At 59.4% G+C, this 24,781-nt stretch overlaps 1 protein-coding gene across 6 annotated transcripts in view; it reads left to right on the top strand.

Annotated features, from left to right (window-relative positions):
- The window catches only part of SNX8 (sorting nexin 8), a 39,326-nt gene extending 14,629 nt beyond the window's left edge, over window positions 1-24,697 (top strand). For 2 of the 6 annotated variants that reach the window (XM_067012807.1, XM_067012809.1), the window contains 10 exons: window positions 5,785-5,975; window positions 8,338-8,455; window positions 10,165-10,286; window positions 12,642-12,722; window positions 13,608-13,768; window positions 14,396-14,528; window positions 18,059-18,127; window positions 18,986-19,135; window positions 19,373-19,519; window positions 21,874-22,039. In XM_067012807.1, the coding sequence (XP_066868908.1) occupies window positions 5,785-5,975; window positions 8,338-8,455; window positions 10,165-10,286; window positions 12,642-12,722; window positions 13,608-13,768; window positions 14,396-14,528; window positions 18,059-18,127; window positions 18,986-19,135; window positions 19,373-19,519; window positions 21,874-21,984 (1,283 nt within the window). In that variant the 3' untranslated portion in view covers window positions 21,985-22,039. Of the gene's footprint in view, window positions 1-5,367; window positions 5,511-5,784; window positions 5,976-8,337; window positions 8,456-10,164; window positions 10,287-12,641; window positions 12,723-13,607; window positions 13,769-14,395; window positions 14,529-18,058; window positions 18,128-18,985; window positions 19,136-19,369; window positions 19,520-21,873 lie in introns of those variants that run through there. The other 4 variants (XM_067012806.1, XM_067012805.1, XM_059038583.2 and 1 more) reach the window with 4 other exon arrangements.
- The last annotated feature ends 84 nt before the right edge of the window (window positions 24,698-24,781 follow it).

A 24,781-nucleotide genomic window follows, 5' to 3' on the forward strand; every position in this document is an offset into this window, starting at 1 on the left:
AGTGCTCATTTCTGAGGCCGTGGCCGTGATAAGGGTGAGGAAACTTCTGCTTCCATTTCCTGAGAACAGTTTGTTAACTGCAGAATAACAGCGTAGCTTAGAGAAGTTTTCAAAGGCTGAAACAGTTTCATGAGCCTGAGAAGGGATACTCAGGTTGAAAATGGTGTCTGCTGACCCCGTTTCACGTTATTTCGTCTGGAATGTCGTTCGTTCCGCGTTGGACGACCGCAGAAAGTACGGTGGCAGCATTTGTGCACGTCTGCTTTTTGCTCGGTGAGGGGCACGGCTCCGGGCGAGGCCCGGAATTCCTTCCCTCTGGTCGCCCCGTGGCAGTGGTTCTCGCACCGTGGCCCCTGGATCGGCAGCAGCGGCTGGGAACTGGTTACAAATTCAGAGTCTGAGGCCCCGCCCTGGACTCTGGGACTGGGGCCCAGCAATCTGTGTCTTTTTAAGTGTAAAATATACAGGACGTAACGTTTTAACCGTTTTTAGGTGTGCGGTTCTGCGGCATTAAGTACATTCATATTGTGGTGCCTCCATCGATACCACCCATCTCTAGAACTTACTCATCTTGCAAGATGGAGACTCTGCTCCACTGAACACTCCCTCTCCATCCTCCTGTCCCGCAGCCCCTGGTCCGCACTATCTGCTTTCTTTTCCTGTGAATTTGCTCTAGGGACCTCACGTGAGTGAGATCATACATTGTCTTTTTGTGTGTGGCTTACGTCACCGGACACGATGTCCTCCAGGTTCATCCACAATGTAGCATGTGGCAGTACTTCCTTCTTCTTTAAGGCTGAAAGGTGTCCATCGTGCGGATGGACCGCACTTTGTGGATGCGTTCATCTGTCAGTGGACACCTGGGTAGTTCCACCTTTCGGCTACTGTGAATAATCCTGCATTGAACGCGACTCTGCAGATATGCCTTCTAGTTCCTGCTTTCAGTTCTTTTGGCTACAGACCCCGAAGTGGAATTGCTGGCTCCTATGGGGATTCTATATTTAATTTTTTGAGGAACTGCTGCACTGTTTCCCACAGCGGCTGCACCAACTTTTACGGTCCCACCAGCCGCACACAAGGATTCCTATCCTTCCACGCCCTCGCCAACACTTTTCTCTTTTTGGTAAGAGCTGTCTTAACCACCCGTGTGCGGGCGAGCCCGCAGGTGGTCCTGGTGCAGTCCCAGTTTGGAGACTTCAGCTCCTGTGACTGTGCTGTGTCTCGCCGGTCCCTGCCCTCCCCACTTGCCGGTGAGCCAGCAGCCGAGCACGGCGGCGGTGGTGGAACCCTGAGCGTGGGGTCCATCAGAAGCCATGTTCGGGGCTTCCCTGGGGGCGCAGTGGTGGAGAGTCCGCCTGCCAATGCAGGGGACGCGGGTTCGTGCCCCGGTCCGGGAAGATCCCATATGCCGTGGAGCAGCTGGGCCCGTGAGCCGTGGCCGCTGAGCCTGCGCGTCCGGAGCCTGTGCTCTGCAACGGGAGAGGCCACAACGGTGAGAGGCCCGAGTACCGCAAGAAAAAAAAAAAAAAAAAAAAAATGTGTCTTCTGAGTTGTCTTTTAAATCCTCCGGCGATCAAAGTTCAGATTTCTCAGAAGCATGTGATCATTCGGTAATCATTATTGAGCTTACATTCTGTCTTGGGACGTTATCTCATTTTAATCATCAGGAAAATCATAAAGTTTTCTCTACTGAGCATGTATTAATTTTTATTTTACATAAAAATTTTAATAGAGACCTCTGGCGCCCTTCCAGTGAGCTTTCCCCCATTAATATAATTTTTCCTCTGTTCTTTTGTTACAGCTTTCTTTTACATTAAATAAGTGTTTTCTAGTGTTCCGTTTACATTCCCACATAGTTTTGGTTACTATACTTTTTGGGGGTTATTTTCTTGGTGATGCCATGGCAGTTACAGCTCCCATATTTTATAACGGTCTAGCGAGTCATCTCTCTTCTGTTGCTTTCAGGGTTTTCTCATTGTACAGTTTGAACAGTTTAATTATGATGCGTCTAAGTGTGAGTCTCTCCAAGTTTATCCTAGTTGGAATCTTTTGAGTTCTTGGGTTACTTAAATCAGATTTGGCCATTATTTATTCAAGCATTCTCACTAAACCTTTCTCCTTTGTTCGTTTTTTTTTTTTTTTTTTTTTTTTGCGGTACGCGGGCCTCTCACTGTCGCGGCCTCTCCCGTTGCGGAGCACAGGCTCCGGACGCGCAGGCGCAGCGGCCACGGCTCACAGGCCCAGCCGCTCCGCCGCATGTGGGATCCTCCCGGACCGGGGCACGAACCCGTGTCTCCCGCATCGGGCAGGCGGATTCTCAACCACTGCGCCACCAGGGAAGCCCTGCCTTTCTTATTGATGTCACCTACCTCGTATGCTTACCGAGTTTATAGGGATGTCATTTACGTGCCAGGCAGTTGGCTCATTTGAAGCATGTGATACGGTGATATTTACAGTTGCGCAACGGTCGCCACAGTCGACTTTAGAGCGTTTTATCGCGCCCCGGAAGAGACCCGTCATTCTTCACCAGTCACTCCCCCCCCTCCCCGCCTCCCCGTTCCCTCCGTCCCCCGCACCCCCCCCACGCCCCAGCCGCACGCAAGCGCTAAGCTACTGTCTGTCTCTGTAGGTTTTGCCTCTTCTGGGTATTTTTCCTGTAGATGGAATCATCCCATGTGTGGTCTTTCATGCCTGGCTGCTTTTCACGCACGGTCATGTTTTCAAGGCTCCTCCGTGGTGAAGCAGGAATCTGTACACGATGAATAATAATATTCCACGTTCAGGGCTGAATAGTGTTCCATCGTGTGCGTAGACCACTTCTATTTATCCATTCATCAAATGATGGACATTTGGGTTTTTCCTCTTTTTGGCTCTTAGGAATCATGCTGCTGTGGACGTTTGTGTACAGGTCTTTGTGTGGACACACATGTTCATTCCTCTTGAGCGTAGACCTAGGAGTGGGGTTGCTGGGTCATAGAGTAACTCTATTCCTAAGGTTCTGAGGAACTGCTAGACCGCTTTTGAAGAGGCAGCTGCACCATTTACACACCTACCAGCATATGTGAGGGTTTTCCTCGGCCTCACCAGCACTCAATGTAATCTTTTTTTTTTTTTTTTAATTGGAGTCAACACAGGGCATCATCGTCTTAGTGTGGCTGTGATTTGCATTTCCATGACGGTTAGTGATGTCGAGCTTTTTGTGCGTGTGCTTCTTGGCCATTTGTACATCTTTGGAGAAATGTCTGTGTAAACCCTTTGCCCATTTTTAAATTGGATTGTTTGTGTTTTTACTGAGTTGTGAGTTCTTTGTATATTCCAGATATATGTCCTTTATCAGATGTATGATATGCACATATTTTCTCTGGTAAAAATATTCGCCCCCGAAAAAAAAAATTCTCCCCCATTACATTTTTAGCTTTATTGTTTCCTGTTTTTCCACATATTCTGTGCTCTAGTTAAGATTTTGCTTTTCCACAGAGGTGCTCTGTATTTCCCTCCTGGAAATACAATAAATAACAGTAAATAGTCACTCAGCAAACATTCCTTGAGCCCCCGTCGTGTGTCAGGCTCCCCTCGCGGGGACATAACCTGAGAACAGAGCCCAGCGAATCCCTGCCCTTCTGGAGTTTGCGCCTGGGGCTGTGTCCTGATTCTCAGGGCGCCGTTAGAGTTATTGCGGGCTGATTCCCATTCTCCCCGGAGTCTGGATACTTACAGATTGTGCCTGGCAGTGGTGGACACGGCTGTTTCCTGTGTGGATGAACTAATGAGCTCAGGGACCCTGTCTTATTCATGACCGTGTTCCCTGGAGCTGGTACTTAAGAAACGCTTGTTGGCTCCTTGAGGATTTCTGTGGTCCCCAAGGAGACTGGGTGAACACAGTTTCAAGGCCCCTTTCCATGTAAACATATTTTTAGATGGAAAGGGGCTGGGCTCTTGGGGTGACTTCGGAGAACAGGTACATTCTAGAGCTGTGGTCTCCACACATTTTTAGTCATTAAGGTATTGGCGACTGCCCGTTGGGGAGACCCTCCCCATATACACACTTTATATACCGACACTTATGTACACACACTGTGTACACACACTCACACGTGTGTGTGCACACATGTACACACACACGTATACATGTACACACTCACACCTCATATTCAAACTCGTACACACTCACATATGTATGCACTCGTACACACACACCCACATGCAACACCTGTACGCACACTCCTACACGTACATAATTTATACACATGCATATTTTAATAACTTGTGTGCATGTACTACACTCTACTATTATTATGTACATTATAATATAAATTTAAAAGGAAGAGATAGAAAATACAAGTGCAACGAAAAAACTTTAAAAAATAAAGAAAATACAAGTACAGTTGCTAATACCTTCCTCCTGCACTTGGTGGCTTGTTGCGACCCTGGAATATATGCCCTCACTTGAGAGCAGCCTGCTTTAGAGCACGTGACATTTAGTGGGGTTTTTTTAAAAATTTATTTTTGGCTGCGTTGGGTCTTAATTGCTGTGTGTGGGCTTTCTCTAGTTGCGGCGAGCCGGGACTACTCTTTGTTGTGGAGCACAGGGCTCAGTAGTTGTGGCTCAGGGGCTCCAGAGCTCAAGCTAAGTAGTTGAGGCACACGGGCTTCGTTGCTCCGCGGCATGTGGGACCTTCCCGGACCAGGGCTCGAACCCTTGTCCCCTGCACTGGCAGGCGGATTCTCAACCACTGAGCCACCAGGGAAGCCTGACATTTAGTTTTTGTATGGAGTTTTGAGGCCCTTGGGGGTTCCCAGATACAAGTTAAGCCCTTGTTTATTTTCTTAATCTTTAAGGTCAGTTCAAGGCAGCTATATTTTAAATCCTAAAATGCTGAGTGATTTCACAGATGAAAATAATCTGGTCATTAATTCTGTATTAGAATGTAAACCAGAATCTTGCACTGAAGAATTACTTTAAAAAGTAAATCATAAAAAGTGATACAGTGACGTGGTAGAAAATTGAGAAGGTGGAGAAATGTGATCTACCGTTTGTTGTATTTATTTATAACAGTGTTACTTGGAATGAGACCTTTTTCCCCCAAGGGATACCTTAACCTTCTTCTGTTTTTAACTGAAAAGAACCTTTTTTTCTTTAAAGTTCTAAACTCTCCTCCATACTAAAGAACAAACTGCCCTTTTAACGGGATTTCTTTGTTTGTTGGCAGGTTGTCAGATATAAAGTCTCTGATTTGTCTCCCGCTGTCCTGTGAATGATGCGTGGGTGGCTTCTCGTGTCTAAGGCAGCTGAAGTTTTAGGGCTTAATGCTTTGATCTGCGTGAGCAGGAACTGCAGCTCAAGCAAGCACGCGGGTTTTTACGCATTAGAATGACTGCGGTGGCAGGAACGCAGCGTGCTCTGATTCTGGAAATGCCGGCACGGGTAGAAGATCGTATGGCCTTTTTCTCCGTTTTAACCTTTTTCTTGACTCTGGAGACAAGGAGGACTCCATTTTTGCTTGTAACTTGTAAATATTTCACTTCTTTTTCTCTGCCCAGTTGAAAACTAGACTTGCCCGGTCCTGGACATGTGGGCGTGTTTGCTGATTCACGGCATGGTGGTGTATGTGAGAGGAGGACGTGGCCCTGAGTGGACCCCCAAGCCCGAACGAAGGAGCGTCTCCGGGGCCAGGACGGGGTTTGGCTGGGTGACGTGGCTGGAGTCCACGCGCTGAGCCAGCGGGCGGCGTCTGAGGGGCGGCCTCCCTGCCTGAGCTGCTGCGCTCACCTTGTCTCCCGCAGACTCACCAGCGCCCCAGGTCAGCCAGCCGAGGGCCCGGGACTCCAGTCGGATGCAGATGCCGCCGGGGAACCCCCTGCTGTTGTCGCTCACGCTGCAGGAGCTGCTGGCCAGGGACACCGTGCAGGTGGAGCTCATCCCCGAGAAGAAGGGCCTCTTCCTCAAGCACGTGGAGTATGAGGTTTCCAGCCAGGTACCTGCGGCGGGCGGCGGGGGGCGGAGGTGGTGGTGGGGGGGGGCCGGGGAGACCCACAGTGGCGGGCAGGCCCCCCAGCATGCTTGCCTCTGCGGCCGCCCCCGCCACCGGAGCTCTGGGATCCTGCCTCTCGAGACGCCCGGTCGGGCTCTGGAGCGCAGGCCCCGGACGGGCCAGCCTGGGGCGGTCCTGCAGTGCCGGGACGTCCCCGAGGGTGTGAGTGTGGACCCCGCGGAATGTGGGCTCCACGCCCCGAGTCAAGTGTGCGGGGCTCACCCCCCAAATGGTGCTGCCGTCCCTGTTGGGGGCACCCCTGAAATCAGAGGTCACGGATGCCAGACGCCTGGCACCGGGGTTGGCCAGGCGCATAGAGCCCTGTGGCGTCTGCAGCGTTTATCTTTTTGCCCGTTCGCCTGTTACCTTGCTTCGGTTAGGATACGTTTTGATGGGAGCTTTTGTTCTTTATCCTGGGGATTAAGCGAACTGAGCACCCGTGTGTGTGTGTGCGTGTGTGTGTGTGCGCGCGTGTGCGTGTGTGTGTGTGTGTGTGGCGGGGGGGCAGGTTTGCGGGGTCGGAGCTGCCCCCGCCACTGAGAGCTGCCCGGGTCACAGGCCCAGGCAGCAGCGCTGCAGGGCTTGGGCTGGGAAAGCCTCACGACCGTCATCGCAGGGAGAAAGGCGCGTGTCCACAACCCGGGAGCACTTCCCCGTCGCGGACGCTGTTTGCTGTGTTCCGTGAGAATCGAGAATCACAGCATTCTTGTCTCGTGGCGTTTTAAAGGCAGGATGACAGAAGTCTGGGAGTAAAGTTCGCTCTGACGCCGGTCAGTGTCGCTGCCACGGGGGAGGGCAGAGGCCAGAGAGGGAAGGAGGCCCTTGCGTGTCTCGGGGACGGCGTTGCTGTCTGGCGTTGCCGCGGTCTGGCCTCCTTGGCCGCGGTGAGGACGGAGGCTCCGGGGCCTCGTCGCCCACGGGCCGGGCGCCCCACCCGTGTGACAAGCTGCTCTCCCGTGAGAGCGGCCTTATCTTCGGCCTCATTAAACTGCCCGCTCCTGAGGGGAACCGATGACCCCGTAAGGAACGTTTTTAGAAGGAGGCCGTTTTGCCCAGGTCCCCTCCTGAAACGCGCGTGGAGGGGTCAGCCCGCTAATGTTAGGGCCGCGGTGGAGGCTCCTGGGCCACGGGGCTCCTCGGGCTGTGCCCCCGGCTCGCATGCTCGCTGGCGTTGGAGTGAGTGCAGACGTGGCGCGATGCCCGCCAGAGGTGGGCGCACGTGGCTTCATACTTGTCCTTCGTGTAGTTTATTTAGCTCTTCTATAGACTTTGTTTTTGGGCGGGTGTTTTTACTCCGCAATACTGAGTGCAAGGAACAGACTTCCCATCTTCCCCTCCTCCTGCTGTCAGCCCCCCCGCCGGATGGTGCACTTGTTACAGGTGATGGCCCCGCACAGACACGTCGTGGTCACCCAGAGGCCACTGTTGGCGTGAGGGTCCCCCTTGTCACTGCACGTCCTCTGGGTTTGGCCCGCCGTTGCCGGATCACACGGTGGAGCTTCGCTGCCCTAAGCGTCCCGTGCTCTGCCCCACTTCACCCCTCGCCCACCTCCACCGAGACACCCCTGATCTTTCACCGTCTCCGTAGCTTTGCCTTTTCCTGAATGTCGCGTCGTTGGAGCCACACGGCACGTCACCACCGGAGGCTGGCTTCACGCAGTCACCGATGTTAGTTAGTAACTAGTGTAACATTGTTAGTTTTAGTGACCGCCGCTCGCACTGGCTCTCCTGAGAGCTCTTATCTTCGACCCCGGTGAGCTCGCCCTCTGGACGGGACGCTAATCGTGTGGAGCCCGCGGGTTTATCAAGGGCGGGCTCATGGTGGACTCTGTCGGCAGTTTCATCTGGGTGGCGTGTCCGCCGTGTTTCAGTCTTCGTGTTCGGCGTTCGATGCTTTGAGGCGGTCGGGTCTGTTTCAGGAGGCTCGGTGCTGCTTGTGCTCGCGCGGCTGGAAGTGTATGTAGAGGGCGTGCCCTCGGAGGTATTCCCGTGTGATACCTAAGCGGGGACGGGTATGATCCATATCGGGGACGGAACTCCTGTAAGGAGACTCGGCTTGTTCAGAAGATCCGGAATAATAGGCGGTTAATGAAATACACAGTTAGAGCTGTGCAGTGTTTAAAAGTTGTATTTCCATCCATTAAGGACGTAGAGGATTCCTCCTTCTGGTACAGGCCTGGTGAGAGAAGGTGAGGAATTTAGTCCTGTTATTTCCACAGGTTCTGTTTAGTGGTGGAAGGGGAAGGCCAGGGGAAACCGTGAAGTGTGAGGGTCTCCTCTGAGCTCCGAACCTCTTTCCTTGCAGCGCTTCAAGTCCCGCGTGTATCGACGGTACAATGACTTCGTGGTCTTCCACGAGATGCTGCTGCAGAAGTTCCCGTACCGCATGGTGCCGGCCCTGCCGCCCAAGAGGATGCTGGGAGGTAAAGCTGGGCTTGCTGGCGGCCTGGGGGCGTAGGGGGGTGGGGTCCCCCCACCTCAGCCCTGTGCCGAGGTCCCGGCTCCGTGATGACGGACGCCACTCTCCACTCGTGGCCCATCTTCCTCTGGCCCTCTGCCCAGCAGGGAGGATGGGACGGCAGCAGGGCTGTGGTGCAGCAGCAGCCCTTGGGGAATCCGGGCGCAGCTGTGGCTTAGAGCCCAGGTCTGGTACGGGACGGTGACATCACCTGGTGCCCTTAGCTGCATGAGCCTCCTGCTTGATAACGGACACGTAGGGAAGTGCCCCGCTCTGCGAGGGAGAAGGAGTGTACCCCAGTTCTCCTTCCCAGAGGACAGAGGCCAGGCGTCCTGGGGCTCCTGGGTGGGGGCACCAGGAGCGCTTTTTGTTTTGCCGGCTCTTGGAGAGCAATGGGTCCCACCGTAGTGTAACGTGTTCTGCGAGAGGACAGAAGTGAACGTCAGCCCAGTGATCTAAGCTGCATCTCAAAAGAGATGAAAACAAAGCAGATGGCCGTGTCATCGTCATGCGGGCGATTACCTGGGGCTAGGTGAGGGGTCACAGGTGTCTCTGGGCCCCTGCGCTGGCCTGTCTGTCCCAGGGTTCCAGAGCGCCGGGGACAGCTGAGGCCTCCTCTCGGGTCTCATTGATCTTCACCCGCAGCCCTTTTCTCAGATTCTAGATGAAACCCGATCCAAAGGCAAGAACCCAAAGCTGACATTGATTTTCTGCCATTTTCCACGTCCTAAAGCCCCCCCCCCCCCCGCTCTTGCTGGTCACTGACTAGATCAGAATCCGATAACGCCATTGTCTTCTCGCCCCCCCTGAGCATGGGAACCGATACTCTCGCGGGGGAGGGAAGGATGCCGAGGGCGGGGCTTGGAGATGCTTTGGGGGTAAGGTGGGTGCTCAGTGAAATCCAGGCATCCAGGCTGATGGGGTGTGGGTGGGGTTTAGAACCCGGCGGCTGTCATGCAATGCTTGGGCGTGTGACTCAGCCTGAGTGAAAATGTAGCCTTCAGTGGACGGGGTCCTGGTGGCCTTGAGCGGGGAGATCCTCTTCCAGCTTCTTTTCAATGATTTAAAAATAATACTTTAAATACCACTTTTATTTGTGGTCAGATTTAAATACTCTCAGTGCATCACTGTACACTTTTACTTTTTTCGCCCTTGGAGGGAACGTACGTAACGAAAGCAGGTCACACTTGGAGAGGGAGTGATAAGTGATACGAGCGGGAAGACTGGGTCGAGGTAACGTGTGGGTTTGGGAAAACCCGCTTGCTCGCAGAGAGCAGCGTCGGAGGGGGCGCACGGTGCGCGGAAAGCAGCGGGCCGCGAGGGCTCCTCGGCGGCCCCACACCGGGCGTGTCCGCAGGCGGCAGAGGGCGCGGAGCTGGGGGCCTGGTGCGCCTTCTGCGGCCTCTGCTCTGCGTCCAGTGCCCGCGGCTGGCCCCGCGGCTTGGAGAGCTCTCCGGGGGGGGGAGGGTGGGGGGCGCCGGGCGCTGAGAGCGAGGCCGCGGGGGCCCGGGCCCCAGGCTCTGTGTGTTCACGCCGTGCTCTGCGTCCAGTGCCCGCGGCTGGCCCCGCAGCTTGGAGAGCTCTCCGCGGGGGGGCGGGCGCCGGGCGCTGAGAGCGAGGCCGCGGGGGCCCGGGCCCCGGCGCCGTGTGCTCACGCCGTGTTCCCGCCCGCAGCCGACAGGGAGTTCATTGAGGCGCGGAGGAGGGCGCTGAAGCGCTTCATCAACCTGGTGGCCCGGCACCCGCCCTTCTCCGAGGACGTGGTTCTCAAGCTCTTCCTGTCCTTCAGCGGCCCTGTGAGTACCTGCCACACAGCCGTCTGCGTGCCGGGGCCTGAGGCTCCCCGGGTCTTATTTTCATTCTTTTTTTTTTTTTTTGCCCGTGCCGCGCGGCTTGTGGGATCCTAGTTCCCCGACCAGGGATCAAACCCAGGCCCGCAGCAGTCCCGCTTATTTTCATTCTTAAATTTGCTTTGGTTTCGTGCTCTCCCCTCAATCCCCTTGTTTGGGTGCCATGACAGGATCTATTTACGTGGGACAAACACAAATAAGATTTATATTCTCCCAAGGTAACAGGCTGAGTACGATTCTAAGAGGCACCCGACTTCGCAGGCTTTTGTGTGGAAGGGGTGGCTTTTCGGCGCAGTCTCCGAGGGTTTGAAGCGGACACGCAGGAGCCTCTGTGGTTTGGAGGGTTGACAGACAGGCTCGCGACTGCAGATGTGACTGTGCATTTACTTGACAAAGAAGGCTGGGGGCTTCCCTGGCGGTCCAGTGGCCAAGCCTCCGCCCTTCCACTGCAAGGAGCGCAGGTTCCATCCCTGGTCGGGGAACCAGGATCCTGTATGCTGTGCGGTGTGGCCAAAATAAAAAAAATAAAGCGAAAGGAAGGCTGGGTTGGACTCAGTGCTACGGGGAGCGCCCGCTGAGTTCCCCGGCCGAGCTGCAGGGTGGATGCGTGTCCCGGGAAATGAGGCCTGTGTGGGCCTTGATTCCGGTGAGACGCTGGAGCAGCAGTATCTTCCTCCGGGCTGCCGTCAGGCTGTCCTGGTCCGTCCGGACGCCGAGGCACGGCCCCACGAGGCACCCCGCCTCGACAGCCCCGTGCACCCAGGGCTGAGCTCTTGGGAGGCGGGGAGGCTTCCTCGAGGGAGCCCCTCCTTGTTGGGGTGGGCGGAGGGGGCTCCAGCGAGGACGCCCCACTCGGCCTGCGGTGGGACAGACGTGCCCTCGCCGGCTGCGGGAAGATGCGGGCGCCGAGCCGCAGGGGTGGATTCCACACAAGCCTGGCTGCCCCCTTTACCTGTCTCTCCCTGGAGGGCAAAGGGGCCTTTGACCCCTAGAGACACTGTGGCCTTTCCCGCTGTGATGCCCGGGGGGCCTGTCGGTCTGCCCCTTTTATGGGACCTGTTGCAGACATCCAGGGAATGCTCGCTGTGGCCTTCTGCCCTAGAGCTGGGGGGCGGGGTGAGTGGGTCCAGCCCTGGGGCTGGACAGGCTTCTGTAGAACTGGGATCTTTCCCGCTGCGGGGGGGACGTGGTGGGAGGAGGCAGCTTCCTTCGCTCAGCTCGCGGCCGAGGAGGTGGGGGGAGGGCGAGCTGCTGCTCAAGCCGGCTGGGGTCAGGCTCCGGCGGCCCCACTGCCCTAACCCAGATGCCTGTCCCTGGGCCTCCCAGCACCACTTGCTTCTTCGTAAAACGGGGGAATTGGGGCAGATGCTCTTCAAGGCATCTCTGAAATGTTACGACTCCTTCACCCACACACAGCTGCGCGTTAGGGTCTCTGCTTGTATCCTCCGTGGCTCTTCGCGGGGCTCGTCTTAAGGCTCGGCTTTGCCAGGGAGCCTCCCTTCAGAGGGCAGAGCTCAGAGCTAGGGCTCGGGACCCCAAGTGCTGCCCTTTCTCTGCCATCAGCTCTCCCAGGGCTCTGGGGGCCCTGACCCCATGGGTCTGATCATAGGAAGGGAGGAGACTTCAGTCCCTGTCCCTGTGCCCCACGTGGGACCTTCCAGGATCTAGTGACTCCGACATCTGTCCCAAGTACTCATGTCCCTGGTCTGGAGGTGGAGTTTCCATTTTTCTGGAGAGAGAGCTCCACTCCAGAGCTGGAGTTTGCAGTCCTGTCATGAGGTCGGGCTTGCCTGCCTCTGGAAGACCAACCACCCCAAAGGTTAAGGCCAATGGGAAAAAAATGGAATGGGAGACAGGAAGAGATTACGGAATACTTACGTTAAAGCAAACACATGGAGGGCTTCCCTGGTGGCGCAGTGGTTACGAATCCGCCTGCCAATGCAGGGGACACGGGTTCAAGCCCTGGCCTGGGGAGATCTCACATGCCGCGGAGCAAGTAAGCCCGAGCGCCACAACCGCTGAGCCTGCGCTCTAGAGCCCATGAGCCACAACTACTGAGACCACGAGCCACAGCTACCGAAGCCCGTGCTCCGCAACAAGAGCAGCCACCGCGATGAGAAGCCCGCACACCGCAACGAAGAGTAACCCCTGCTTGCCGCAACTAGAGAAAGCCCGTGCGCAGCAGCAAAGACCCAATGTAGCCCCCCCAAAAAGCCAACACATGGAGACCCTGCTTTCTGGTAGCTCAGCTCCGGTTCTGTGGCTGGTTGAGGGTCAAGTGTTTCTCTCTCGCTCTTGCAGGACGTGCAGAACAAGTTAAAGGAATCCGCTCAGTGTGTGGGAGACGAGTTCGTGAATTGTAAGCTGGCTGCTCGGGCCAAGGTACTTCTCTGAGTTTGCTGATCCCTCTCCCCAGGGCAGTAACTGTGTGAGCAGTTGGTGGTGTTTGTTTGGCCGTGTGCCAGACATCGTGCCAAGATGGGTTGCTTGGTTTTCTCCCTTGACCCTGTTTCAGTTGCTCTGAAACCCAGCGGGTGTCATGCCCATTTTACAGATGAGGACACAGAGAGAGAGGCTGCCATTTGCAAGGTCCCGAACGCCTAGGCAGACGGGCCCGGGTGTGACTGAGTGCTCTCCGACCGCAGGGCCCGCCGGCGCCTCGTGCCCCGTCCTCGGGCAGTTTGTGATTCAGAGGGATGGACGCTTGGGCGCCAGCCTTTTGGATTTTTCAGGGGATTGATTGTTGCATTGGTTTATTTTTAAATTTAGTTCACTTGGTCTCTTTCTCAAAAGGATGAAAGTAGCTATTTGGTAGCTTTTTTTGCTTATTTCTTCTTAAACTACTTCTCCGTACAAAAATACAGACTCTTTTACCTTCATTTTGTTTCCTAAGCCTTTTGTTTTCTAAGCGTTGTGTAGTTAACATTAGTTAATATTAATAGGTAGTTAATATTAAAGCTGGTGAAAAGTTACCCTTCGGGAATAAATGAGGAACTACGGAGGCCTGGCCCTCGTGCGGAGTCAGGACCGCACGTTCATCGTGTCGAGTTTGCAGATTGTGTTCTTTGTGGTGTGCGTGTAGTGCTGGTTTCTGTGTCTCTTTTGGACAAGAAGAGGGGTCCAGGGTGGGCGCTGCGTGACCTGGCCTGGGGGTCTGGGCTCGTTTACCTGCTCGGTCGGTGGAGCTGCTTCCTCTCCTCCTGGTCGTTTTTTCTGGAAGGTTTTCACGTCTGGTGATGCACAGTCTCCTCCCTCCTCCCCCGTCAGGACTTCCTCCCGGCCGACATCCAGACTCAGTTCGCCATCAGCCGGGAGCTGATCCGCAACATCTACAACAGCTTTCACAAGCTCCGGGATAGGGCCGAGCGGATGGTGTCGCGGGCCGTCGACAACGCTGCCGACCTTCTCACGTTCGGGAAGGAGCTGAGGCAGGTGGCCCCGGGGGGCTCCGGGGGGCCAGTTTTGTGGGGCGGGGTCTTCGGCCTTCGGCGGCGGGCTTGGGGCAGAAAGTGTGTCTACCATAGCACCTCTCGTTCTGACTCGTCCTACCCCAGCGGGGAAGGAAAGGGCTGGGGGGACGGGCTCGCATTTGGGAGAAGGGAGAGGGACGGAGAGAGTGGGCAGAGCCTCGGGGTTGCCAGACGTAGGGGGTCCCCCCGTTGTCAGGGTCAGACCTGAGCAGAGGCCCGCCGATCCGGGAAGGGCCGTGCTGGGCTGGTCGCGCTTCCTCTGCCCCGGAGGAGGGGCCGGGCCTCGAGCCAGGACGCTGCCCTCCGTCGCTGTCCCCGGAGCTGCACGCCTCAGCCCTGCTGTGCACACGTTCCCTCGGGGTCTCACTGACACTTGGTTCCCGGTCTCGGTGGATCGAGATCCCGCCTTTCTGACAGGCTCCCGGGGCGCCTGCCCTTCGCGTAGCGGGGGGTCTCGGCTGGGAGACGTGCAGGGCGGCCACCCTGGGGTGGCGTGCTGTTGGGCGGAGGGGGGCGTCGGGTGTGCTGCCCGCCCAGCTTCCAGGCCTGAGTGTCTCTTCCCTTGTGTGTTTGCTCTTTCCTCAGTGCTTTAGGGTCTGACACGACCCCGCTCCCCTCCTGGGCCACTCTGAACAGTAGCACGTGGGGGTCCCTCAAGCAGGCGCTCAAAGGCCTGTCCGTTGAATTTGCACTGCTCGCTGACAAGGCTGCACAGCAGGTGAGTGGATTTGTCCTCCAAGGCGCCCGTTTCGGAGAACGCTCTCTGCCGCGGAGCGCGGGAGCGTCTCCTTCGACGGACGTCACAGCTCTGAGTCTTGAGTGGGTGGGCAGCAGTTCTCAGGTCGGAAGTGCACGTCCCCGTCTGTTCCGGGTGGCTCCCTGTGAGTCCTTCACGCTCTTGAGAGGGTTGCTGATGACGTGGGCAAAGTGCTTCTGGCCTCTGAGATCCGACCTTGCTGAGATTAGAAGATGTGCTGTGTCCCTGGAGATGTGATCTCGCACTTCCCGGGGTGTCCCGCCTGGACCCAGGTCGCTCCCATGGTTCTGCCGTAGCCAGGCGGCATTTGGCCGCTTGAGAGCTCATCAGAACAGCCAGGCTCCCAGCACCCCCAGAGAATCCTTCCATGTCTCGCCCTAGACGCCCAGTTTGCCTCAGGAAATGCTTCTGCTCTCTGGGCAGGTGTTGTTTGTGGAAATCTGCGGAGAGTCTTGTAGTCGTTGGGGGTTAATTTGCAGATACAGTGTTTACCATCAGAGGGAAATGTTCATCTGGGTGCTTTCATGCTATACAACTGCTACATGATTTTGAGGGTGAGAGTTTGCTTCCTAGTGCTTGGGGAAATGGGGTTTACGCTGCTGGTAGCTGGTTTTAAATGCATTAAAATGGAGGCCTTACTGCCCGGCTGAGGCTCAAAGCTCCTTAGTAGTGAGTCGCGGAACCACAGTGACGGGTGGGTCTGGGGGGTTCTCAGGCTCCAGGTGGGGCACTCAGGTGCCAGGACAGCTCTAAGCGATGAAAAGGGGATCTGACCACGTTCCTGGGGGGGAAAGTGCCGGGTGTTCTTCTCCTGTGGTCCCCGTGCCTGAGTGTGTCTTTCAGACACTGAGTGTGGCCCGGTGTCCGCATCGTGCGGAATTGGCACAGGGCCCAGCCCGTCTCCAGGTGAGAGGAGCCCGCGTTTCCGTGGCGGGCGGGGTGGGGTTGGGGACCAAGAACGTGGTGTCAGCGGACTGGCTGGGCAGAGAGGCGGGCGCGCTCGGGCAGCCTGCTTTGTGCTGGCCTGTGTCTCGTGCTGGGACCTCGCTCGGGCTGCTTTGGTCCCTGGGTATTTTTCTGTGATTAGAAACAAGGGAGCTGGCCTAGATCATTAACAGCTTTTTGTTCAAGCCTTGGCCCTGTACTCAGAGCTCAGTCTGTAAAACACACAAACGAAGCTGTTCCGTTGCCGGGACCCGGGCCGTGGGCCCACAGCTCCCTCTTGGACAGGTAACCTGGAGGGGGTGCACGGAGCAGGGTGGGAGCCCCAACTCGATCACTTCCAGCATCTTTTCTGATTCAGATTTGGACGCTGCTTCTGCCCTGAAGAGGGGAGACGGGCGTCCGGCTTCTGACGCGGTGCAGTTTGAAGTTCCTCCTGCCTCCGAGGTTCCCCACAAATGCTGCTTCGCCGCGTCATGTCCGCGCAGTGCTGTGTCCTGAATGTCCCTCATTGTTCTTGGTGGTTTCTATGTTGAAAAGAAATCAATACAGTTTTAACACGAAACTGGATCAAATGGCCTGTCAGGACTTTCATCCGTCAGAGCTAGGGTTCCACTTCATGCTTGCTGTGCAAGTGAAGATATCCGAGGGCTAGTTCTAAATACCGTGGTTTTTTTTTTTTTTTTTTTTTTGCGGTACGCGGACCTCCCACTGCTGTGGCCCCTCCCGTTGCGGAGCACAGGCTCCGGACGCGCAGGCCCAGCGGCCATGGCTCACGGGCCCAGCCGCTCCGCGGCATGTGGGATCTTCCCGGACCGGGGCACGAACCCGCGTCCCCCGCATCGGCAGTTGGACTCTCAACCACTGCGCCACCAGGGAAGCCCCTAAATTCCGTTTTTATGTATCATGGTTTTATTCTCCCCAGACCTGTTAGGAGACCTGATAACTGTCCCAGCCAGACAAGTAAGACTCACAGTGGGGCTGTTTCTTCCTTGGCGCCAGGGCGTGTGCTTTCTGTAAGGGCACACGCGCTGGTGGTTCAAGGTCTCGCACAGCATCAGAGCAGAAATGGAGCTTGGGAGCAAATGACACACGCAGGAGTCCCCCCTGCTATGCACCCGGAGGGGAACCTCTGTTCTCCTGTGTCCCCTGCCCAGTCAGGAGGGACAGGGCACCTGTGGCCATCTGGTATTCCCCTTTCTGAGTTGAAAAAACCTGCAACATGCCTGTTCTTTTCCTGTCACCTTACTGGCTAGAACCCTGACTGTGGGTGTGGGATTGGATGGTTGGGGAACCTCTGGGCTCATCGGGCCCGAGGGCCCAGGGTCCCCCGAGTTGGTGCCGGAGCTTGGGTGGAAGCCCCCGGCTCCCATCCAGCGCTGTGTCCCCGTCGGTCTTGGACTTCTCTTCGTTTCTTCTGCCTGCACCGTCCCCACACCAAGTCTGATGTGTGGTTTATGGGGTGAACTTTTCATTCTCTGCCGTGGCTGGAGCTCTAGAGGCTGTAGGAGGGGCTTGGTTTCCCGGAGGAGCTGGTGCTGCACTTGGGAGAGGGGCTCAGCCAACACCTGGGAGGAGGTGCTCGGGGCACCTGGAAGAGGGACTTGACGCATGTTGGTGGCTGAGGGATGTGAGGGTGCGAGAGCCCCCAGCACACGCGGCTGGGACCACAGAGCTAGCCTGATGGGTGCTGTGGCGACAGGGGGAGGACACGTGGTGGCCTGCAGGCCCGTGTTTGCCGTTCGTGGAGCAGGAGGTGGAGAGACGGCGCTTCTCCCTCATGCCGCCCCCCTGGTCTCCAGGCGCCAGCTCTGAGCCCAGAGCGGCCCAGCCCAGGGCTGTGGCTCCGACTCCTCCTGCCTGGGGGCGGCTCCGAGCATCGGTGCCTGTCGGCGGCCGTGTGGATGCGGCGTGGACGTGGCTCCTCCGTGCGGGCGCGCTGGGCTACGCGCCTCGCGGGTGCGGTGGGTGACTCCGGCAGCGGGGCTTCACCCCGTCGTTACCAGGACACCCAGTCGGCGAACAGCCCCCTCCCATGACGCCGCGGGGCTCCCCGCGTCAACCTGGGTGCAGAGGCTTGTGCGGGGGCCCGCCCCTCCCCCGCCCGCGTCCCCGCGTCAGCAGTGCGCCAGCAGGGCTCGCTTCATGCCGCTTGGCTGAGTCTTCAGATTCAGTCCCGCAGCTGCAGACCCGCCCCTCGGCCCTTCGCAGGCCGCGCTTCTCTCCTTTCTCGTGTCCCCGGTGCGTGCGTCCCACTCGCTCCCCCGTTTAAACCCAGCTCCGCTGTCTGCCGGCGGCCTGGCTGCTGGGCGGGTAGGGAGGCAAGCGGGGCGCGAGGTGGACACAGGGCACCCGGCCCTCGTTCCTGTGCACCTGCGGGTTCCGAGGCTTCGGCCTCACGTCGGCAGGCTGTCGTGCGGACGGGGCCCCTGCACAGCTGGCCCGCGGTTCTGGGGCCGAGCCGGCCCAGGCCTGCGCTGGGTGTGCGTCCCTGGCTCTGGGTCCTGTGTGCTCGGTCGGCGTTGGCCCACCTGCCCCGTGTTTTCCAGGGCAAACAGGAGGAGAACGACGTGGTGGAGAAACTGAACCTCTTCCTGGATTTGCTCCAGTCCTATAAAGTGAGTCTCGGCTGCTGCCTGGTCAGGGACAGGGCTGTTGAGAAGGCTGCTGTGACCTTTCAAGGGTGCGGCTCTGGGGGAAATGGAAAAAGCCTGAAGCCGGGGCTGCGGGGTGTGGATGGGCCTCCTGCAGGCTCCCCGGGGGAAGGGGGTGTGCGTCCTGTGGGGTGCTGTGGGCAGGCCTCTGGCTTCCCCGGTGTGAGAGCGAGTTGCTCTGTATAAACACGAGGGGCTGGCCCAGCGCAGGAGCCGCCTCCTCTAGGGCGTGGAGGTTCTGGGAAGTCAGGCCTCAGCTCGGGGCAGGGGTGGCTTTCCAGCCATCGGGGGCGGGATGGATCGTGAGAGCCCTGCGGATCCTTTGTGCTGAGCTCAGGGGGAGCTGGTCCGGCGCTGGTGGGGAAGGTTCTAGAAGAGGCTCCTCTGTTGGGTGGGACAGCAGCCCGTGGCCTCTGCTTGCAGCCCTGCGACTCCGTGGCTAGCATTCCCACAGGAATTGTGACCGGGGTTACTTTAGGGCCCCAGGGAGATGCCAGCGCGTCGTCCTTTAGGAGACGGCTCTTGCTGCCGGAGGGACACTGGCTTTCTGGACGCTGCTCGGCGTTACGAGTGAGGCCCAGGGCTGTCCGCGCTCTCGCTGCTCATTTCCCCGTGGGTTCCTGGCTGTGCCGATTTGCACCGAGACCCCCTCACAGCTCGCCCCCGGTGGCTCAGCTGGAGTGGAGTGAGCGGGGTGCGGTGCGTGTGAGCTGTTTCTAGGCAGGAAAAGCCGTCCTTGCCCCCAGGCGTGGAGGCCGCGTGTAGCAGGGTGCCGCCTGTGTCTCCCGCCTCCGGGGCTGACGTGCCACCTCCTCCCCGCAGGACCTCTGTGAGCGGCACGAGAAGGGCGTGCTGCACAAGCACCAGCGGGCGCTGCACAAGTACAGCCTGATGAAGAGGCAGATGATGAGCGCCGCCGCGCAGAGCCGCGAGCCCCAGTCGGTGGAGCAGCTGGAGTCCCGCATCGTGGAGGTGGGCGGGCGGCCGGGCTGCCTGCGGGGGTGGAGGGCGGGCCGGGGCACCTGGCCACGCCTGCCGCTGGGACGCTGCCGCCCCGCCCAAGCACGGGGGGGCGGAGCCAGCGTGACGTGTTGCACGGGGAGGGGCCTGGCCCTGGGCTGGGTGGTGGGTGGGTGGAGCGTGGGCCCTGGTGCTCTTCCTTCCCGCCGGAGCTGGGCCAGTTGCGAGGGGCTCTTTGCTCTGCAGCAGGAGAACGTGATCCAGACGATGGAGCTGCGCAACTACTTTTCCCTGTACTGCCTGCACCAGGAGACACAGCTGGTCCACGTCTACCTGCCCCTTACCTCCCACATCCTTGGGGCCTTCGTCAGCTCCCAGATCCAAGGGCACAAGGAGGTGGGTCCCCCTCGCCCCCCACCCGTCCGGGCCAGCGCCCTTCTTCCTGCCCCAGACCTTCCTTCAGGTCTGGCAGCCCTGCGGCTGACCTTGAAGAGTTACTTAGTAAATGAGTGCAGCGGGTGACCTAGGACTTAGAACCGTTCTCGTCCAAATCCGCTCGTCTCATTGTAGCCGATGAAAACCCTGACGTTGTCCTTGTGGCTCCCGGGGGGCGGGGTGGTGGGGGAGCAGAGCAGGACCGTAAAGGAAGAATTCCTTTGCTTCTGGAAGAGTTCCAGACAGAGGTCAGAGGCAAAGCGCGTGGGATCCCCAGGAATGAGAGCAGACAGTGGGTGTCAGCGCGAGGAGGTGCAGGGGGACCGCAGGTGGGATATTTCTCTGAGGACCCTGCTCAGCCCTTGAGAGGCGCCCTGATGGTCCGGGGACCCTGCGCAGGGACTGCCGTGACAGCCTGTGTCAGCCATGTAACTCTAGCTTGGTTTTTGGCTCTTTGCCCACTGGCCCCAGGTACAGCCTGGGATGTGTGTGTCTGGCCAGGGCTGAAGAGACACTTAGACAGTCTCTGCCCGGTTCTGTGTTTGCTGGCCTCATAGTAGCCTACACCCTCCTGCTCCCTGACATCCTCCATCCCCGGCTCCTTCTTGGCTCTGGGGGCTCCGGCACCTCACGTCTAGCTCTTTGATACGCAGGCGGGGGCGGGGAGGTAGCCTAGGCTCAGACTCTCTAAACCTCACATCCTAGCTGCCTCACCTTCCAGCTCTGCCCCAGTGTTCTGAGCTCCTAACGGCCTTCGTTGGGTTGTTTAACCTCTGCGCCAGTTTCCCTACCTGAAAAGTGGCATAGAATACTACCCTTGCAGCCTTCCTAGACCGGCTCGGGGATTTGCTGGAAATGGGCCGCCTGGGCGTCGTTCCGTGCCAGGTTCTGTGGCCGTGCTGGGCACACACCTGCCCCACAGCCGTCCCTGACACCGAAGGAGTGGGAGATCCCGACGGGTCGGCCAGCTGGAGGAGACGGGTCCCACGCGGGGCCCCAGGGTGCAGCCTGCGAAGCTGGCTACCCTGCCCGGAGGGCCGGGAGGCTTTTGTGGGCAGCGCGTGGAGGGAGCTTAGACCTGTAGTTAGGGAGGTGCCGGGCGGTGGCTGGCTGTGCCGATTCTGGGGCAGAAGACACGAGATGGTGCATCCGGGCGGGAGGTGGCCGGGCCGGAGCGGTCTGGAGCCAGTAGTGCTGGAGCCGCCTGGAGGGCCCGGTCAGCGTGTGGGTTAGCGCACAGGGCCCTCTCAGACCTGCCTTCAGAACCGCTGGGCCCGGGACTCAAGGGTCTGTGCTTTCAGTGGGCGCCGGGGAGTCGGGCACGGGTGAGAGGTGTTGCCTGCCTGAGACAGAAGTTCCTTGACTTTCCCTTAGTGCCTCCGTGACTTTTCACAGCAACCCGAGGCCAAAGTACCCTCTCAATGGTTCGTAGCTCCGGACAGCGTCAGCGCAGTGGTCCACGTAGCCTGTGACAAATGCTGAGTTTCCCTTGAGCGTTTCTCATAGTCCGTGGTGCCCCTGGAGTTCGCTGGGGTGCCCAGGGGGCCCTCGGGCACAGTGTGGGAACTGCAGGTGTGGCCGAGGCAGCAGCAGCGCTGCGGGAGGTAGGGCTGTACGCTGGTGAGACCTCATGGGCAGGTCCGGGCGGCCGGTGGGGACATTTCCTGACGCGATCCTGGATTTCTCTGCCGTGGGTGACTAGTGAGAGCCCCGGTCTCGAAACTCGGGGACTAGACTCCGCTCCAGCCGCACGTTCCCAGGGCCACGCTGCTTCCTGTTGGGACGCGAGCCCCTCTGCCCCGGTGCTGGTCTCGGACACGGGCCTCGCTGCTCATCTTCCTTCCTCGCGGACGCCCGGGCCGGGAGCTGTTGGCGGTCGCCCTGCTCTCGCTTTGCCCGTCTGTGCTCCTCTGGTGGACGTTGTCTTGGCCTCTGAGCCGCCCAGGAGGCCGGCACCTGCAGACCTTTCAGAGGGAGCGCCCAGTGATGACATTTCTTACGTCGAGCAGACCTGTGCCTTTCTGTCCCCACGCAGGGGTGGTGGCACCGGCCACCGTGACCTCTGCTTGCCGGTCCGCCCTTACCTGGGCTGGCCTGTGGGGGGTCTTTGGAGCGCTGGGCCGCGATGCGGGTGGGAAGGCCGGCCCCCGCCCCCGCTCCGGGAGCTCTGGGGGTGGTGACACGTGCGCTGGCGTGGCTGCACGGGCGTGTTCTCTCTCCGTGGGCATTTTAGGAGGAGAGAGCTGGTGCGTCAGGCCACAGGCAGCTGCCATCTCCTCACCCTGCCCTGCCCCCTCCTCCTCCTCCTCCTCCAGATGAGCAAGGTGTGGAATGACCTGCAGCCCAAGCTACAGTGCCTCTTCGCTGGACCGCACAGCGCCCCAAGCCCACCGAGGTCCCCACAGGACGGCCTGTCTCCTCACTAGTGCCGGGAGGACGTGGGCGGCAGCTCCGGCGCCCTCACTAAAACTTCTTTCCAAATGGTGTGTTCCCGTTTAATTCCCTTCACGTGGTGGCTGCCCTGACCCCGAGGGCCCAGCGTCGGGCTGCAGCCCCTTGTGGAAGAGCTGATGCCCGGGCAGGGTGGGGCCGGGTCCCGGTGGCCGTGGCTCCCCTCCCCCCGCGGGGAGCAAGGCCGAGGACACGCGCTAGGCCGCTGGGCGTCCGCGGAAGCCACGGCCACACGGGGTCTGTCCGGTTGCCCTCAACCCTGCCCGGCCCTCCCGACGCGCACCGTCGCCTGCCAGCCTGGTGGCGAGAGTGTTGAGAGTCCCTGGAATGGTTTTCTCCCAGGACCCACAGAGGGCGAGGCAGCAGGGATGGTTTGCACACAGCAGATCATGCAGGGGGGCGTGTGCTGGGGCCTTATGTGCTAGAACAGTCTGGAGGGTTCTGGAGTAGCTGAGCGGGGAGACGGGGGCAGGACCGTCCCCGCGGCCGGCGTGCTGCTGTCGGGCGGCGGTGGCCGTGTCCGACACGGAACTGGCCGGCGAGACCTTCCGCTGCAGCCCTCAGACAGCCCTAGCGTGCGAGCGGGGGCCCTCGGGCCCAAACTGTGAGTGAGCCCTGGTGGCCCTGGTGTCTTTGTCCCTCCCTCCACAGCATACACACGTGTGCACGCTCACACTGTGACCCTGTTGTGTGCCCGGCGGTCTGAGGTGTAGAGGGCAAAGCGGGGACCAAAGCATCTGGAGGTTCGTGAGCCGATGCTTCCGCCGTCTGTCCAGGTGCAGGCGGCTGCCCGTCTGTCCTTGGGAGGCCACACCATGAGCATCGAGGCTGGCAGGGCAGTGGGCTCTGCGGGGCATCTGTGTCGCTCTGGTAACCCTCTGTTACACCGACTTCGCTTCCTCGGGGCTGCGGGAACGCTCCTTCCAGCCTCCCTGCCACGCTTGCCGGCCCAGAGCCTGCTCCCGGGGGCAGCCGTCTGGAGCCGTGTGGGCTGATGTCCGCCCGGGGCCTGGGCGTGTCCGGCCCTGAACCCGTTGTGTCAGTGCCCCCCCGTCCTTCACGGTTCTCACTGGCTTGGGAGGGCGTTGGAGGAGGTCGACTGCACCGGAGGGTCCCTTGAGATCCCTGCCCTCCTGCAACACGTGCCTGGTTCTGGGGCTTTGCCCTCGGTGTGAGGCACACACGTGGGACCCAGGGGCTCTGGCTGACAGGCAGGCTCCCCTGGTGAGCTGACACGCGTCACAGCCCAGGGCAAAGCGCGTGTGCCCGCCGGGGCCTGGGCTCGCCCACACGGGGATTCTGCCTGCGCCGGCGAAGCCACAGGCGTGCGGGGAGGCCAGCTGCACCGCACCCCGCTCGAGCCCCACCGCAGCCGCCGTGTGCCTTCCCGCGCCGGGCTGGCCCGTCCCCTGGAGGACGAGGAGGGGGCGGTGTGCCGCCGGAGCCCGGCCAGCGGGGGCCGTCGGTGCCATTTGTCCCTCTGTGGGCTGTTTCTGCGTTTTGATCTCTCTGTGTAGCAACGGGTTCCCAAGCACTTTGAGTGGCTGTGTGCTGCCCTGCAGGTCGGTCCCCGGGTGCTGCGTGAGCTTGAGCCGCAGAGCGTGACCACGGGCCTCTGCTGTCCCGGCCCCGCGGCGGTGGCTGCTCGCCCCCGAGTTCTGTCCGTGGCTGGTGAGGGACACGAGGCCGCGGGACAGCGGAGAGCCGGGGAGACGCCCTGGCCGCGTGGTGGCTGGCGGCGCAGCGGCACGGAGGGTGGGGAGCGTCTTCCCGGTGAGGCTGAGGCTTGCCCTCCCCACACGGGTCGCCAGGGAGAGCTGTGACGCCAAAGACATCAGATGCACTTTCAGGAGAGAGCGCTCCCGGCGGGACTGGCTCCCGTGTGGGAACCAGGAGCGCGTCCTTGGTTGGAGGCCTGGCCTCACCCTTCCTGAGAGGCTCACCTGCAGGGCACTTGCGGGTCCACCCGCTGCCCCCACGCCAGGTGCCGGAAAGGGGTCAGCGGGAAGATGCCCGAGTGACCGTGTCCCCCTCGCGTGGCAGCCGGGGGCACAGAGGCACCTTTTCCCCAAAGCTCCCCGTCTGCCCTCCCCGCGGGCTGCCGCTGCGTTCCCGGGCCCGGCGGGCAGGGTTTTCTGCTCAGTGTTTGCTGGCGGAGGGGGAGGAGGGGCTGCGCCAGCTCCAAGGGGGGCCCTGCACACCTCTGCGTCCTGCGTCTGAGCTTTCCTCGCGCCCGGGAGAGCCTGGTCACAGCCCCGCGCGGGCACGTCCGGTTCCGTGTTCCGGTTCCGTGTTCCGGTTCCGTGTTCCGGTTCCGTGTTCCCACGCGAGCCCTTCAGCCGCTCCCGTTAGCCCGGCCCAGGGCGTGTGCCTTCAGGCCACGTGCCTCCAGCCTGCGTCCCGCTGACTCCAGCGGGCGAAGACGCAGCGTGGGGAGGGAGGACGTGGCCAAGGCAGGCTGCCGTGGGGACACGGGGCTCGGGCTGCGGAGGCCAGGCCGGTTCTGTACCTGAGGCCTTTCCTCTTTCTTCGCGCGGAGTCTGGTGACGAATGAAGCACTTTATAAGGCTGCAGGGATCAATGACTATCACACCCAGTTAACTGGAATTGTTTACAAATGAGCTACATTCCGAGATTTTTATCACTGAACTTACGTGAACAACGATCATTAAACGTGTTTATAAAAGCTGGGTCAAGTTGTGAAGTTTCTGTGTGAGTGGTTGGTACACCCCCCAACCCCCCACCCGCCGGGGTCAGAAACCGGGACGAGGT

This window comes from Kogia breviceps, chromosome 14 (genome assembly GCF_026419965.1).
Source record: "Kogia breviceps isolate mKogBre1 chromosome 14, mKogBre1 haplotype 1, whole genome shotgun sequence".
NCBI classification, from domain to species: Eukaryota; Metazoa; Chordata; class Mammalia; order Artiodactyla; family Physeteridae; genus Kogia; species Kogia breviceps.